Raw genomic sequence first — 15,414 nt, 5'->3', positions numbered from 1 at the left:
CAATATCCAGTCTGCTCTTTTTCCTTAGTCACATAACCCAGATTTTAATCTGGGTGGCAGTGTGCTCAGCTGAAAGACTACACTTGGAATTCACATTTGCAGCCTGAGGGCCAGTGAGACTACTGACAGACTCCTTTTTCTCCTTCTCCCTTCCTTCCATGCCTTTCTGGAAAAGGAAGATTAACATGGTGGTTGGAGCTCTAGCTGTCACATTGGACCGTGAAGTTATCTTTTTTTTAAAATTAATTTTTAGTTTTATTTCAATAGTTTTGGGGGTATAGGTGGTTTTTGATTCCATGGATAGGTTCTTTAGTGGTGATTTCTGAGATTTTAGAGCAGTGTACACTGTACCCAATATGTTGTCTCTTATCCTTCACCCCTCCCGACTTCCCCCGACACCAAGTCCCCAAAGTCCACTATGTCATTCTTATACCTTTGCATCCTCATAGCTTAGGAAGTGATCTTGAAGATGAAAGCCATATTCTAAGGATGGCAGGACGAAAAGATAGAACTTTGATGACGCTGTAGCTCCCATACCAGCCTGACTCCAGCCTTCTTTTATATGAGAGAGAAATAAGCTTCTATTTTGTTGAAAACACTGTTACTTCTTCATTCACCCAGGACATCACAAGCTTAGTGATCTTGGAAAGGCTTTGACAGAGGAGTGAAAAACTGGCGTGTTTTGGTTTGTTTATTTGTTTCAGTTAAATAAACTGTAAGATAAAGGTGATTTAAAATGACAAAATATAGTCTCTGAGCTCAGTCATAAAAAGGAATCAAGGGATTATGTAATTGTATTATGTATTTATTTGGTCTAAACAAAAAAGAGCTTTATTCTGTCATGTAAGTGAGAAGTCCAGAGGTCACGTGGGCTTCAGGTAAGGCCTCATGTACAGCTGGACGAGTCAATGAAGACCCAGTGTCTTTCTGTCTCTTCTTAGTCTCCATGGTGACGGCTTTATTCTTGGGCTGTCTTGCCAGATGATCACAAGATGGCTGCCAGACACAACCTGAGTTATGGACGTCCTTATTCACGTTTCCTCAGAGAAAGGAAACTTCTTTCCCAGAAGCCCCTGGCAAAGTCACCTTGCATTGGCCTGCGTTGGGTGACTATCCCTAAGCCATTCTCTGGGGCTAGCATGATGGGGGTCACTGGTTGGCTTAAACCTCCCAGGGTCTACCCAGAGAATTGCAACAATGTTAATCCCTGCGAACAGCATGACTGGGAAGTATGGGACCCTGTTAGGTAAGAGAAAAGAAGAAAAACGCCTGTGGGGAGGCCACCCTATGCCCTGTATTTTTCCTTGTCATCTTCACCAGGTAGTGTTATTTAAAGGACTTTAATATTTTAAAAGGCAAATTGCTCCCAAAAGGTGTATTGCTCTCAAATTTCATTTTCAGTAGCCTGAAACCCAGTATTATTAGACTTACTGATTTGCGGTAAGGCGCGGGATTTCCTGAAAAACTTTTGCTTCATTCACTCAACTTACCTCATTCATTAATTCCTCGGTAGACATTTCTTGGGTGCTGGTTATGTGTCATACACTCTGCAGGTCTTGCCTGAGAGGATAAACACATCATAAGCCATTAGGATCGGTGGCAGTAGCACATGGGGCACTCGTACTCTTTATGAAGCTCAGGAAGCAAGTAGGAGGGCACAGGAAACAGGACAGGTAAGTTTTGATCGTGAGGAGGGAAGAGGCCTAGGAGTTGGGCATAGGGTGATGCCCAGAGAGACTGCACCTGCATGAGTCCCTCATCGAGGACCCGAGGTGGGCTCTTGGTTCTTTGAACCTCAGAAAGGGAGGCTGCTGTGAGGGCTGCATTTGGGGACTTGAAGCGGTGCCTGTTTTGCCGTCTTACGAGGGCAGGCTTTGTAATGGGGGTTTCCAGTCCCCCAGTTAGGAAGTCTCTGGGGGAAAGATGACTAGAGTCTGTGGTTCTTGATTTGGGCTTGGAGAGGATTTGGGAGTAAGATGCTAGGAAATGAGAGTGAAATCTCTGAAACTTCCAGGAAGAATCTTCCCCAGTCCAGCTTGTCTGCTGCTCTCCTGACGCTGGAACAGCTTCTCGGGAGTTTTCCATTTTTCATGGCACAATTCTTTCTCCTGCAAGGATAAGAGAATAAGAGCTTCATAACCCAAATAGTTCACAGCGTGGTATTCGCCTCTATTTAAAATCATCTCCCACTGGGTTCAATTAACAATGTACATGTCAAATTATGTCACACCCATTACTTGCTCTAATTTGGTCAGGCTGGGTCAGGCAGTCCCTGAACTAATGGAGCTGTTAACCTCCCAGCAGAGAGTCACGGCTGCTGTGCCTACACTGCCCTTGGCCTTGGCTGTGTCAGGGCAGAACACTGTACTGGGAAAGTACTAGGCAGTGCTGCAGAAAAGGTCAAGTTCGTGACGACAGTGACCAGTCATCAACCTCTTTACCAGAGATTTGCCTCTAGAGATGACTATGTGAATTGAATCGTGGCTCTGTCATTTAGCAGCTGTGTGATCTTGGGCACATTAACTTTTCTGAGCCTCATTTTCCACATCTGTAAAATAAGACTATTAAAACACTTCATTCATATTTATACTTTTAATTATATTGATATTTATTTCACTAGGGTTGTAGTGAGGATTAAATGCCACAATGCATGTAAAGTGTTTTGCATAATGCCTGGCACTTAGCATTAACTCAATACCAGCTATTTAGTAGTAGTATTTAATTTTTTAAAAATCTTGTTTGGTCCCTCAAAACTGGGATTCCTTCTGAGATCACATTCAGGAAATATTTCATCAGCCCTCAAGAAACTCGGAGAAGACAGGCAGTCTTTCCTGGAATGGATAGAGGGGAACCAAAGGATCTGCAATGGTACCTAGACATCAGGATTATTAATATGTGTGCCAAGAGCAACCCTGACTTTAAGAACACCTCTGTGTGGGCACAGAAAGCTTCTTTTTCTGCCTTGGGGTTTCACAGGTCAATCAATCTGTGTGGTCAATCTTTGCATGTGGTCAATCTGCAGAGCCCCAAGGGAGAAGGTAGAAGGGTGCTGGGCACTCTCTCCATTTTAAATAGAGGTAAACTGGCCGGGCATGGTGGCTCACGCCTATAATCCCAGTACTTTGGGAGGCCAAGATGGGTGGATCATGAGGTCAGGAGATCGAGACCATCCTGGCTAATACAGTGAAACCCCGTCTCTACTAAAAATACAAAAAAATTAGGTGGGCGTACTGGTGGGTGCCTGTAGTCCCAGCTACTTGGGAGGCTGAGGCAGGAGAATAGCATGAACTCGGGAGGCAGAGCTTGCAGTGAGCCAAGATCGCGCCACTGCACTCCAGCTTAGGTGACAGAGCGAGACTCCGTCTCTAAATAAATAAATAAATAAATAAATAGAGGTAAACTGAGGCACAGAGAAGTCTCCACACACGTACAGTACTTTTCATCCCCTCTCAAAAAACAAGGGAAACTGTAGTAATTATAAAGCTAGAGGCAGGATCTCTTGCCTAGAGAGACTTGAGACTGAGGCCAATATTGGGGAAAATTACCTTGGTTTACTTTACAAGCACAAAAGCTATGCTTCTTACCCTCTCTTCACATCCAAAAATCTCTGGGGTACATCGGCAGCCTCCTTTATGGTACATCCAGGAGATAGTGTGTTGTAGGAAAAGCCCTGGGTTGTAGTCAAGAAACTTGTACTGTAATCCCAGTCCTGCGAAACCAGCGATGTGGCCTTGGAAATGTCACTGAACCTAGTACTGTACTTGAGAAACTGAACGGAAAGGTTTGGGCTACATCAGTGGTTCCCAAACCTGGCTGCTCATGAGAATCTATGTGTGTGCATATGTGCATGTGTGCGTGTGTGTGTGTGTGTGTGCTGGGGCAGGGGTAGCTGGAGCCTAGGAATCTGTATGTTGTTTTTTGTTTGTTTTTTGAGACAGAGTCTCACTCTGTCACCCAGGCTGGAGTGCAGTGGCACAATCTCGGCTCACTGCAACCTCCGCCTCCCAGGTTCAATCGATTCTCCCACCTCAGTCTCCCAAGTAGCTGGGATTACAGGCGTGAGCCACCACACCTGGCTGGAATCTGTACTTTGGAAATGTTTAGATGATTATCAAGAGCAGTCACTGTTGGGGACCCTGGAGCAGACGCTTTCTAGAGTGCCTTACTAGGCTCTAACATTTTCTGACTCCAAGGCCTCTTTTAGCACATTCCACAGAATTCAGTCCAAAGGCGATGTCAGCCCTCACAGTCAGCTCCCATGAGCGAATCAGTTTGTGATTCCGTGTGTGCGAGGCTGTCTGTGTGCTCGGGCCCTGGGTCCTCTCTGTTTCTTGGCTAATTTGGCATTGAAGCCTGCATCTTGGGCTCACCTGGGGCCAGTGGTGCCTGGACCCTGACTTGCTCCAGAGGGTCTGGGGCCTTCTTGCCATTGTGCTGTGGTCTAGAAGACCAGCTGCACCTGTCCTGAGTCCAAGAGCAGATTAGGAATCCTGACCAGCCTCCCCCACACCCTTGAGGCCAGCGTCCTTCACAGGAGTTTTGAATTCACAGAAATGTGTCTCCAGCTGTCTCAGAGTTATGAAAAGTCTCTGTGTTAATAAGGAGCTGTGGAATGCCAGGGCTAAAGCTGTCTTTAACTCTTCTTTCAAAACATTCAATCCTGACATTCTTTGGCTTAGTAAATGGGGAGGAGGCTTTTGCGTTTGTGTGGGGGCGAAGGAAGGAATAAACTGTGGCTCCCAGAGCTGACTTCTGTCCAGGAAACACAGGTCTAGACATCCTCCGAGTGGCAGAGAGAACAGGAGAGTGGGACTCTGTGGTGGGAGTGACACTGTGGCCCCTCGCCTGCAGGACACTCCAAGCAAGTGGGGTGGGGCTGCATGGGTGAGTGTTGGGGTGCAGTGAGCAGAGGAGGGGGTGCTATGTGCTCACCCACCATGTGCTCTTGCCCACTGCTGTTGTGTAGGAACACAATCTAGTGTTGCCAAACACGGTGAAACTTGTGATTCTTGGAAGAAATCAGGAATCTCAATTTTACATGAATTTTCCCAATTTTAAAATGATGGCACATTTAATTTTTACAATTCCTTCGGCCGGGCATGGTGGCTCATGCCTGTAATCCCAACACTAGGAGGCTGAGGTAAGAGGATCACTTAAAACCAGGAGTTCAAGACCAGCCTGGGCAACATTGCAAAACCCCATCTCTATTTTAAAAAAAACAAATCATTAAAAAAAATCCTTAGACCAAGCAAATTGCACCTTCAGGCTATAGTCTGGGTAGAGTCCTGGCTGCAGGACTGGTCTGGGTGTGCTCTAATATTCTGCCCCCAAATAGGCAGAACCCCAAAGGAGGTCCTTACGTCTTAAGAGCCTAAATCCACCTTACACTTGGTGATGTCTTTTGTTGGAGGCAGAAGGAAGGCTCTGGCTCTCTAAAGCCTTAGGAATCTATTTTCTCTGCCGCTGTATAACAGCCTACTACAGTGCCATGGATCGGCAGTCCTCACCTTCCTTCTCCCTCTGTCTGTCCCTTGCTCCCAATAAGCCCTGATGACAGAGAGCTCAGATAGGGCCCTCTCCCTGGCTCTGCTCAGATGTGTAGCCAAGCTATAAGCTCTCACACTGTCTCCTTTCCCATTCTAGAAACAAATTTAAACCCAAGTAACAGAGAGGTACCCTGTAACACGAATCACTTTGAGCTATAATTTAGTTTTTAAAGGTAAATAATTTTTTTGAGACATGGTCTCGCTCTGTTGCCCAGGCTGGAGTGCGGTGGTGCAATCATGGCTCACCACAGCCTCTACCTCCCGAGCTCAAGGGATCCTCCCACCTCAGCCTCCAGAGCAGGTGGGACTATTGGCATGCGCCACCACGTCCAGTTAATTTTTGTATTTTTTGTAGAGACAGGGTTTTGCTATGTTGCCCAGGCTGCTCTTGAACTCCTGGGCTCAAACGGTCCACCATCCTCAGCCTCCCAAAGTGTTGAGATTACAGGCATGAGCCACTGTGCCTGCCAGGCCAAAGGTAAATAATGTATGTACTTTGATACTGTATCAGAAACTATTTGTGACACATGTCATAGCAAATGAGTGGTGACAACGGAACTTCTATATAGGATACTCTTGGGAGTGGCATTTTGTTTGGGAGCAAGGAATGGCTAAAAGACTTTATGTAAAGCTACATTGTATATTTGTTGTATATTAAACTCTTTTTACTTAAATTGCACTTTTTTTTTTTTTGAGACAGAGTCTCACTGTATCACCCAGGCTGGAGTACAGTGGCCCGATCTTGGCTCACTGCAACCTCTGTCTCCTGGGTTCAAGCAATTCTCCTGCCTCAGCCTCCTGAGTAGCTGGGACTATAGGCCTACACCACCACACCTGGCTAATTTTTGTATTTTTAGTAGAGACAGGTTTTCACCACGTTGGGCAGGCTGGTCTCGAACTCCTGAGCTCAGGTGACCTGCGCACCTCAGCCTCCCAAAGTGCTGGGATTATAGGTGTGAACACTGTGCCCAGCCTAAATTGCACTTCTATTTTAAAAACAAAGTTGTGATGGCTAATTTGATGTGTCAACCTGACTCGCCACAGGGTGCCCAGGTGACACCTTGTTTCTGGGTGTCTGGGAGGATGTTTCCAGATGGAATCAGCATTTGTACGGGTGGACACAGTAAAGTCACTTGCCTTCCCCAATGAGAGTGGGCATCATCCAATCCATTGAGGGCCTGAAAAAAAACAAAAGGCAGAGGAAGGAGGAATTTGCCCCTTTTTTCCGGCCTCACTGCTTGACCTGGGACATTTTATGTGGTGAGCCATGATTGCAGCACTGAACTCCAGCCCTCCACTGAGATCTCATCCATCAGCTCCCCTGGTTCCCAGGCTTTCCAGCTTGGGTTGTATTATATCACTAGCTTTCCTGGGTCTCCAGCTTGCAGATGGCAGATTATAGGACTTCTCCACCTCTATGACCCCAGGAGCCAATTCCTCATAATAAATTTCCTTTTATTTACATACACACACACACACACACACCACACACGCACACCACACACGCACACCACACACACACACCTCCTTCTAGTTCTGTTTCTCCGAAGAACCCTAATACACAAAGAAAACCTCCAGGAGCCACGCCTTGACACTGCCCCTGTGACTGGTCAGGACACATGCAAGGATAAGAAGGTATGTAGAGATCGCTTTGTTCAGATGGGAAGGAAAATGGTCGAATGAAGTCCCAGAACAACCCAGGGAAAGTGTAGACCCTACTACTCAGGCAAAAATTCAATTTTGAGGGTGAGAATTTTCAGCCTGGTTCCTGAAAATGTCCTAGACAAGGAAGATGCATTCTCACCACCACGCTGGACCATTCTGGATAAAACCAAACCTGCTTCTTGGCAAAGGTCAGTGGTAATGTCAGTAGTGTCTCAGACACCTGCCCATGGATGCCTTCTGCCAGGCAACCAGATGGCTCATTACGACCCACATGTAGCCCTCTAGGCCCGGTGCCCTGGCTTGGTGGCAGCAGATGGCCTGGGGGACAGGGGCTTGGTCTCATTGCTCAGTGTTCCCAGAGACCGTCTTGGGATTAGCAAACTCAGGGGACACCAAGGAAGATTTCCTTAGACCTGGGTGGACCCAACTTAGAGTTTACTTCTAAGTAACTTCTAAACTCTAGAAAAGTAGAATAAAATGAAATATACTTATTACTTGCCAGGAAGTGGTTGAATTCTTGCTGTTACCATAACGCTATTTGGTATTATTTCAAGTAAGTAATCAGAGGGTTTCAATATTTAAAAATAAATAATGGCTGGGTATGGTGGCTCAAGCCTGTAATCCCAGCATTTTGGGAGGCTGAGGCAGGCAGATCATGAGGTCAGGAGATTGAGACTATTCTGGTTAACACAGTGTGACCCCGTCTCTACTGAAAATACAAAAAACTAGCTGGGCGTGGTGGCAGGTGCCTGTAATCACAGCTACTCGGGAGGCTGAGGCAGAAGAATCGCTTGAACCCAGGAGGCAGAGGTTGCAGTGGGGTGAGATCGCACCACTGCACTCCAGTGTGGGTAACAGAGTGAGATTCCGTCTCAAAAATAAAATAAAATAAAATAAAATAGAAATAAATAAATATACAAGAAAACCACTGACCCTTCACTAAATTGGTAGTTGTCATCACACTTAATCGCTGCCTTGCCGGCATATCATTCCCTTCTGGAAAACCCATCACCAGCAGCTGGCAGGAACTCGCACCGTTCTTACTTAAATTTATCTGTTAATAGATGGTTTGACTGCAACTTTTTTTTTCTTAACTTTTAAGCAGTAGCAATTCAACGCTGAAAAGGAATGTGATGTTTACTGCTGTTTTCCCCCAGGAACAAAGAAATCTGGCAGGACACACACAGGTACAGCATGGACCTGTTTTTGGAGTTATGCATAATGATTTTTTAAGTTGGAGTGTGTTTGGATGAGGAGGGACAAGAAAGCTGCTTCTGCAGGGGAGGTGGTCCCCACTGCAGCTTCATCTGTCCCTAGGCCACCTCCCTGCAGCCACCCCAGGCAGTCGCGCAGGACGTCATGTCCTGGCTGCTTTCCTCTGAGTCACAGAGCTCACCACAGCACTTCTTCCTCTGCCTCTTTCAGGCCTGGCCAGCCAGGAAGTCACAACCACAGCTAAGAGGTTCTGTGCTGAGCATCTTCAGTAGCCCCCAAGTGAGGCCAGAGGCAGATGGTGATGGGTCTGAGGCGTCTGAGGCTTGGGGCCGCTTCACAGGACAATCATCTTTATACTTTTCATTTTGGTTTTAGAACTCTGTGGGATTTCTTTATCTCAAATGCCCTTATCAGTCTGCAGATCTCCTGAAGGCTCATCTGGTTTGCTAGGTCTTAGTCTGCTCAATACAGATGATAAGATAGTGGGTGAAACAAGAGGTTTGGTAACATAAATTCCTGATGACATGAGATGTACACAGTATATGTGCAATTTCTCAACACGTTTGGCCTAAATACTTGCAAATACACCATCCTGAGCTGAGAGAGTGACTTTCTTTGATTTTTTTTTTCTTTAAGCAATGACATTAATCCAACAACAATCACTGGAGAATGCCTACTATTTTCCAGGCATTCTCACAAGACCACCAAGATCTCTCAATGTGAGAGATCCCCTGCCCTCTAGAGTTTTACAGGTGAATGGAAAGGGGTTTTTACCAAGAAGCGCAAATCCAAATTACTCTTGTTTCTTATGTTAGCAACTTCACACTCAGGAGTAAGCAGCAGCAGCCAAGGGGCACACAGAGCCACAGGCTAAACACGGCCCACAGCTTCCTGAAATCAAAGGGCTTCAAAGATTTGGAAGACGCATTTCTTTTTATTTTTAAAGCAACCACACACCTATTCTGGAATAGTGTACAAAAATCTCATAGGCCATCCCGACCCCTAACTGAATCCCCTCTTCCACCGTCAGAGGACGAGGGCACTTTTTGGCATGATGGAGAGAAGGGAGGGGGCGGGGGTGGCCAGAGAGACGGCTGGAGTGGAGGGGGGGCACCAGGGTGGGGTGAAGGCAGAGGCACCACGGGAATGTAAACTGCAGGACGCATCCTGAGGCAGTCAGGGTTCGGGGCATTCTTGTGGGTGGTCACTTGGGCCCTAGATTAAAGGCAGAAACACAGAAATGCCTTGGGGGACGTTGTAAACTTCAACAGCTCTATCTGTTGTTTCAGAAATGAGGGAGAAACATTCACCAGAAGCTTCAGACTGGGAGGAGGCAGAGTCTTTGAAGCAACCCAGGGGCTTCTTAGCTGCAGCGGTGTCTGCTTTGAAGTTCAGTCCACCCTCCTCAGGAAGCCATGAGGCTCTCAAGTGCTTGCAGCGGAGAAGTTTCATAGAACAGAAAGAGCAGACAGAGGCACGCTGCGCCCTCCAGCACGGCTGCCTGGCAGGAAGCTTTGCTGAGTAACTTTGGTTTTAGTTGGAAACCTTCTGTCATGTTCCCGTCGGGGCAGGGTGGGGAGTGTGGGCTGCACTGTGGCGGGTGGGTTAGATTTCCTCCTTCCATGCAGTGGACAGGGATGTGGGATGGGGGCATGAAGCCATGGACAAGTGGATAACTGACCTTGAGAAGATGTAGAGGTCACCACAGAGGGTTTCCAACTCACGAAAGCATTTCTGCTATGGGGAGGACAAAGGACGCTGGCCTATGGAACAGGCCACCGGAGATTCCAGAGTAGAGCCCTGCCCAGGCCTCCAGACTTGTGGCTTTAATTATCCAGTTAGTCATAGGTTTACTGTCATCCAAGTTTAAGAAGCTTGACTGTGACCCATGTGCAAAAAAAGGTTGTTCAGGCTTTTTTTTTTTTTTTTTTTTTTAAAGCCACTCTGGGCTGTTCAGCAGGCTGAGGCAGGATCCTCAGAGCCCACCAGCCCTGGAGAAGTGGCGACTGCCTACCTGCACTTTTCTTTCTTAGGCACTTTTATCTTGAACACAGAGCCTCAGGCATTGGCTAGTCAGGTTAGTCTGGAAAAACTTAAGAGCCAACAGTTTATTTCTGCTCTAAGGGCAGTTGCACAAGCACAGAGCACATGGCGAGCAGAGCCCAGATTACAAGGCTGGGCAGGGCGGGGAGGGGCGTGCAGGTGAGGTGCTTCGGCCCTGACGGGCGCTGGGCTGCTCACCCAGTTTTACATGGGAAGTGGTAGGGCCCTGTCTCCCCTGGTCCCTGCCCATGCCCCGGGAGAAATAGGTATGTTTGGGTGGTACCCTCCTGCATGGGCAGAGGCAGGTGATTGTATCGCCAGCCCTGGCGCTCAGCGTGCACAGCTTGGGCTTCCATTTGGAGGAACCTGATCCTTGGACTTGAACACTCTGCTCTTTGTGTTTTGCACAATAGGAGAGTCCTGCTCCTCGCTTAGCTCAGCACAGTGAGTCCCCTGGCTTCAGCTTCCCTCCTGAGCACCTGATGGTTGTTGGTTTACTGTGACTCACTGCCATTATATCTGCCTGGGCTTATGTTTCCAGCATCTCACCAGAGCCGTTGTGACCCATCTCCTGGGAAAAGCCTTCCACGCAGAGGCTGCCGGGCCAGCAGGAGAGGAGACCCAATCCATCCGAGACCCAATCCATCCGTCAGTATTTGAATAATTCCATCCACACATACTTCTCTTCCAAACACCTGGGCTATTTTCCTTTCCCTGAGCCATGCAAGCCCAAGGCGCCAGCAGGGTTGCGTGCTCTCAGGAGCAGGACACGTCACATCAACTTGAGTGCTCCAGGAGCCCTGCCACAATGGTTTCTTTGTGAGGTCATCTTTGCAGCGGTTTCCTGAAGCTGTGGCCTCCTTCCTGGTATCTTCACACATTCTAGGTGTTTCAATTCAGTAAAAACATAAGGGCCTTTTGACTGCTCACTCCTGCACTTCACACTGGGAAGGACACAGAAGTCCCCAGAGAGTGTCCTGGACGACAAAATGTAGTTCAGAGGTATCTAAGGTGGGTTCCACCCAAAAGGGTCCCACAAAGAAAGAATTCCAGGGCCAATTAAATTTGGGGATCTGCATAGTCCATCTCTCTCTTGGTGATTCAAAACATATATGTATATATATTAAAGGTTCTGAGAAGTCCTGTAAGTAAACCCTGTTCCGCTTTTTAACCCACCATCTCCCAAACCCAGCATGCTACTCTTTTCATATAACACCTACTTATATCTGAAGGAACTAATTGATGTCTTTTGAGATATATTTTAGGAAATGATCTAACAGTGGTTTTCAACCTAAGGAAACACCTCACTAGAAAGTGCTTGGGCACAGGAGGTGGCATTTTGGGTTGTCACAAAGATGGGGAGGTGCTACTTGCATTTCATACGTAGGGGTTGTGGGGGCAGGGGCAGCTAATGCTCTTACAGTGATGATGCAATGCAGCCCCGTCCCAAGCGGGGTGGGGGGCACTGTCCTGCCCTAAATGCCCACAACTCTCCCCACGCCACTCTCCCACCCCACTGAGAAGCAGTGGTTGGACCTACGCTCAGCATTGTGTTCCCAGGCCCTCTCTGCGGGTTCAAACGTCTCTTGATGTCCTCTTGGTCTCTGCCTCCTTGCTTCCTCTAGTTGGGATGCCTGCACCCTGGAGAGAGTTGGGTCTTTTGTGGCTTTTGTGGCTCTGGTCCCAGGAGGAGATGACAGACACAACCAGAGGGCAAGATTCCATGGTTCCACGGTTCCATCTACTCTGGAGGCGAAAAAGGGGTGTGTGAAGTGGTCCCTGAGAATAAAGAGAAAGCTGCTCACCTTTCTGAAAAACTTTTCACCTCTCAGGGAAAGGGGACCTGAGAGAAGCCTAAGAGAAAACTCCTGATGCTTAGCCAACTCCTTGAGAAGGAAAGTGAGAATGGACGCTGAAGCCCCTTCCATCCTTCCTGGTAACGCAGCGGAGACGCCAACACCCACGATCTGCAACTCAAAGTCAAGGGATTCCGTGTCCCTGCTTGTGTCAACATAGAAAACGCCCATGGCAACGGGCAAGTGCGGCCTGAAACCGCAGTGTGTGTTTCACAAAACAGGGGTGGCTCACGGCAGCAGCCGCCCGGGGAGGTCCTGGCCTTGCCTTTGCGGGGCTGGCTCGACGTCGCGCCGCGGCGGTTTGGGCGGGGGAGCAGCCCTGCAGGGAGGCGCCGCGGGGTGGGCCGCGGAGATAGCTGCAGGGCGGGGCCCCCAGGGGCGCGGGGACGCCCAGCGGCCGGTTATCAGCTGCCACGCCCGCGTGGGCGGAGAAAAGAGCAATTTGACTTTGGACGGAGAGGTGAGATGCGGGGAGGAAATCCACCACCGGCCTCCGGCGACTCCTGTCCTGCGCGCAGCGGAGGCAGCGCAGCCCGTGAACACGCCCGAGACCGGTGCGCGCCGAGCAGTTCTCCGCACCTCCGGTAAAGGTGCAGGACCGGGTGATGGTCTCTGCAGCAGTCAGAAGGCTCCTCTCCCAGCCCAGGAACGTCTGCAATAAATTGCTTCCACGTGCGGGCTTCCCGCTTCCCCTTTCTCTCTCAGGGTTAATGTGGGAAAAAGGAAGTGGCATTTTTTTTTTTTTTTTTTTTTTGAAAATGAGCTTTAGGGCAAAGTCATGCCAAGTGTGTAGTTCAATAGCCCATTTTATAGATGAGGACACTGAGCTCCAGTGAGATCAGATTCCAGGTCACACTGCTGGTGCGCCTCCAAACCAGGTGGAGAACCCTGGTGCCTCCGCTCCTTGGGCATTTTGACTCCAGCGTTCATGATTGTTTTCCCTTCTTTAATACCCACTACAGCAAAAATTTTGTTGTTGTTTCCCTCTGTTAAGAATTATTAAAACTTGGAGGAGGGGAAGCAAAAAGTTCTTTCAATATTAAATTAAAGCACTGTCTCACAAGCTCATCTGAGAGTCATTTGGCTATCTAGGGGAAGGTAGCTTTGACTTATTTTTTACTATAAAATAGAGTCCAAACATTCTTAACTCTGAAATTAGTTAGGCCAGGAGCCCCGGCTCATGCCTGTAACCTTAGTACTTTGGAGGCCAAGATGGAAGGATTGCTTGAGGCCAGGAGTTCAAGACTAGTGTGAGCAACATAGCAAGATTCCCATTATCGATTTTAAAAAATAAAATAAAATAACATGAGATAGCACTGTGTAGAAACTATTAAAATGTAAGTGCTGTCTGGGTACGGGAGCTCACGCCTGTAATCCCAGCACTTTGGGAGGCTGAGGTGGGCTTGAGCTCAAGAGTTTGAGACCAGCCTGGGCAACATGGCGGCAAAACCCTTTCTCTACAAAAAATGCAAAAATTAGCTGAGCATGGTGGTGTGTGCTTGTAGTCCCAGCTACTCTGGAGGCTGAGGTGGGAGGATGCCTTGAGCCTAGGAGGTGGAGGTTGCAGTAAACCAAGATCATGCTACTGCAGTCCAGCCTGGAGGACAGAGCCAGATACTGTCTCAAAAAAAAAAAAGTATTTTTTTGTTCTACAGAGATGCAAATGATTCCTATCTGGTCAGATAAATTACCCCAAAGGTTATAGTTTTGCTGCCCTGTAGCACATTAACCAGTTTTGTATCTAACTTTGCATTCCTTTTCGTTCTCTGCGTGCACAAAATCTTTATTCTCGTAATCTCTTTGAACCAGTGTTGCCACCTTGCAAAGTCCCTGATGAATGAGTTACCTACCTCACTGATACATACTCACCATATCTTGTCAAGGCTTCATATTCCTCTCCCTGTATAGTCCCCACAAATATACACTATCAGCTTTCAGTGCACACCAAGCACCCATTATTGATTCTTTGTCCCAAGTGGCTCCTCTGGAGCATATGCATGACATCAGGGGGACATAGGGCTTTTAATTGTCAAAAGTGTACAAACTCAGCACGTTATTCCAAATAATCTCTGCCCCTGCTCCCTCACATTTTGATCATGCTGTCTCTGTGATCTGGGGCTGGGGACTCTGGCCCTCAAGATGCCTACAACGCTCTCAGCCCCTGCTAAGAGCCTCTGCCCACACACGGGGTCATACGCATAACCCTAGAACTCTGGCCACGGCTAGATGAACTGTGGCACGCACCTGATCCAGGCAGCAGCCCACTTCCCGGTTGGTCAGCCAGTGAAGGAAGGCTCAGCCCCACCAGGCCAGTGAGATTCTCTGTCTTGGCAAATTGCTTAAAGACTTGATAGTAAAGGAGAAAGAGATAAAGCAGGCACTTGAGGCCCCGAAGCAGCAGACAGTTAAATAAGCAGCAGGATGAAGATCCCGGCAGAGACAGAACACCTGAGTTTTCCACATGGTGCACGGAGCTTGGAGGCACAGAGGGACCGGCCCCGCTGCTAAGTGGCAAGAAGATGAAATGTCTGTGTCATAGAACTGTATGTGGTCTTGAAAGACCTCTCGGTTCGTGAACGGCATCTTGGGTTCTGTCAGGCTCCACACAGGTTCTACTGCTCCTCTTCCTCCAACAGGCCGCGCTCTGTGGCTTTTCCAGGGTTGCCATCCGATCTGTCATTTGGTCTGTGGCCCTTAGTTTCTTATCCACATGTGGCTATAAAAGAAACTCCACAATCCTGGAGGGAACTCAGTGGGTCCCTTCTTCCAATCCAAAAACCTCAACTCACTCTTTTATTTTTCTAATAACTTAATAAGTTAAATAATAATAAAAGAATTGTTACCTTTGTTCAGCCAACTCTCTCCAGGCTCATCAATGATTTTCTAGGAAACAATAAGTTTCCTTGGTTAGACCTGCCCTTCCTCTCTGTCTCTCTCCATTCATGTTTGAGCATTCATTCATTCTCTCCACAAACACATCATGGATTCTAAAATGAAGAAGGCAATATTTGCACTTTGAAGACGCTCACAATCTTGCATGTGCAGTTACAAGAGTGGGGTTGGAGGCCGGGCGCGGTGGCTCACGCTTG

The 15,414-nt window shown here is 47.9% G+C and overlaps 1 protein-coding gene across 1 annotated transcript; it reads right to left on the bottom strand.

Moving 5' to 3' along the window:
* Positions 1–623: 623 nt before the first annotated feature.
* Positions 624–15,005, bottom strand: LOC134737328 (uncharacterized protein encoded by LINC01588-like). Its single transcript, XM_063644622.1, is given in 5 exon segments — positions 624–996; positions 1,491–1,560; positions 1,744–2,108; positions 12,010–12,251; positions 14,803–15,005. Coding segments are annotated over 3 exon segments (465 nt in total). The 3' UTR covers positions 624–996; positions 1,491–1,560; positions 1,744–2,088.
* Positions 15,006–15,414: the final 409 nt, after the last annotated feature.

This window comes from Symphalangus syndactylus, chromosome 8 (assembly GCF_028878055.3).
Source record: "Symphalangus syndactylus isolate Jambi chromosome 8, NHGRI_mSymSyn1-v2.1_pri, whole genome shotgun sequence".
Classification (NCBI taxonomy): Eukaryota; Metazoa; Chordata; class Mammalia; order Primates; family Hylobatidae; genus Symphalangus; species Symphalangus syndactylus.
The sequence above is the reverse complement of the archived record's forward strand: the minus strand, read 5'-3'. Positions and strand labels throughout refer to the sequence as shown.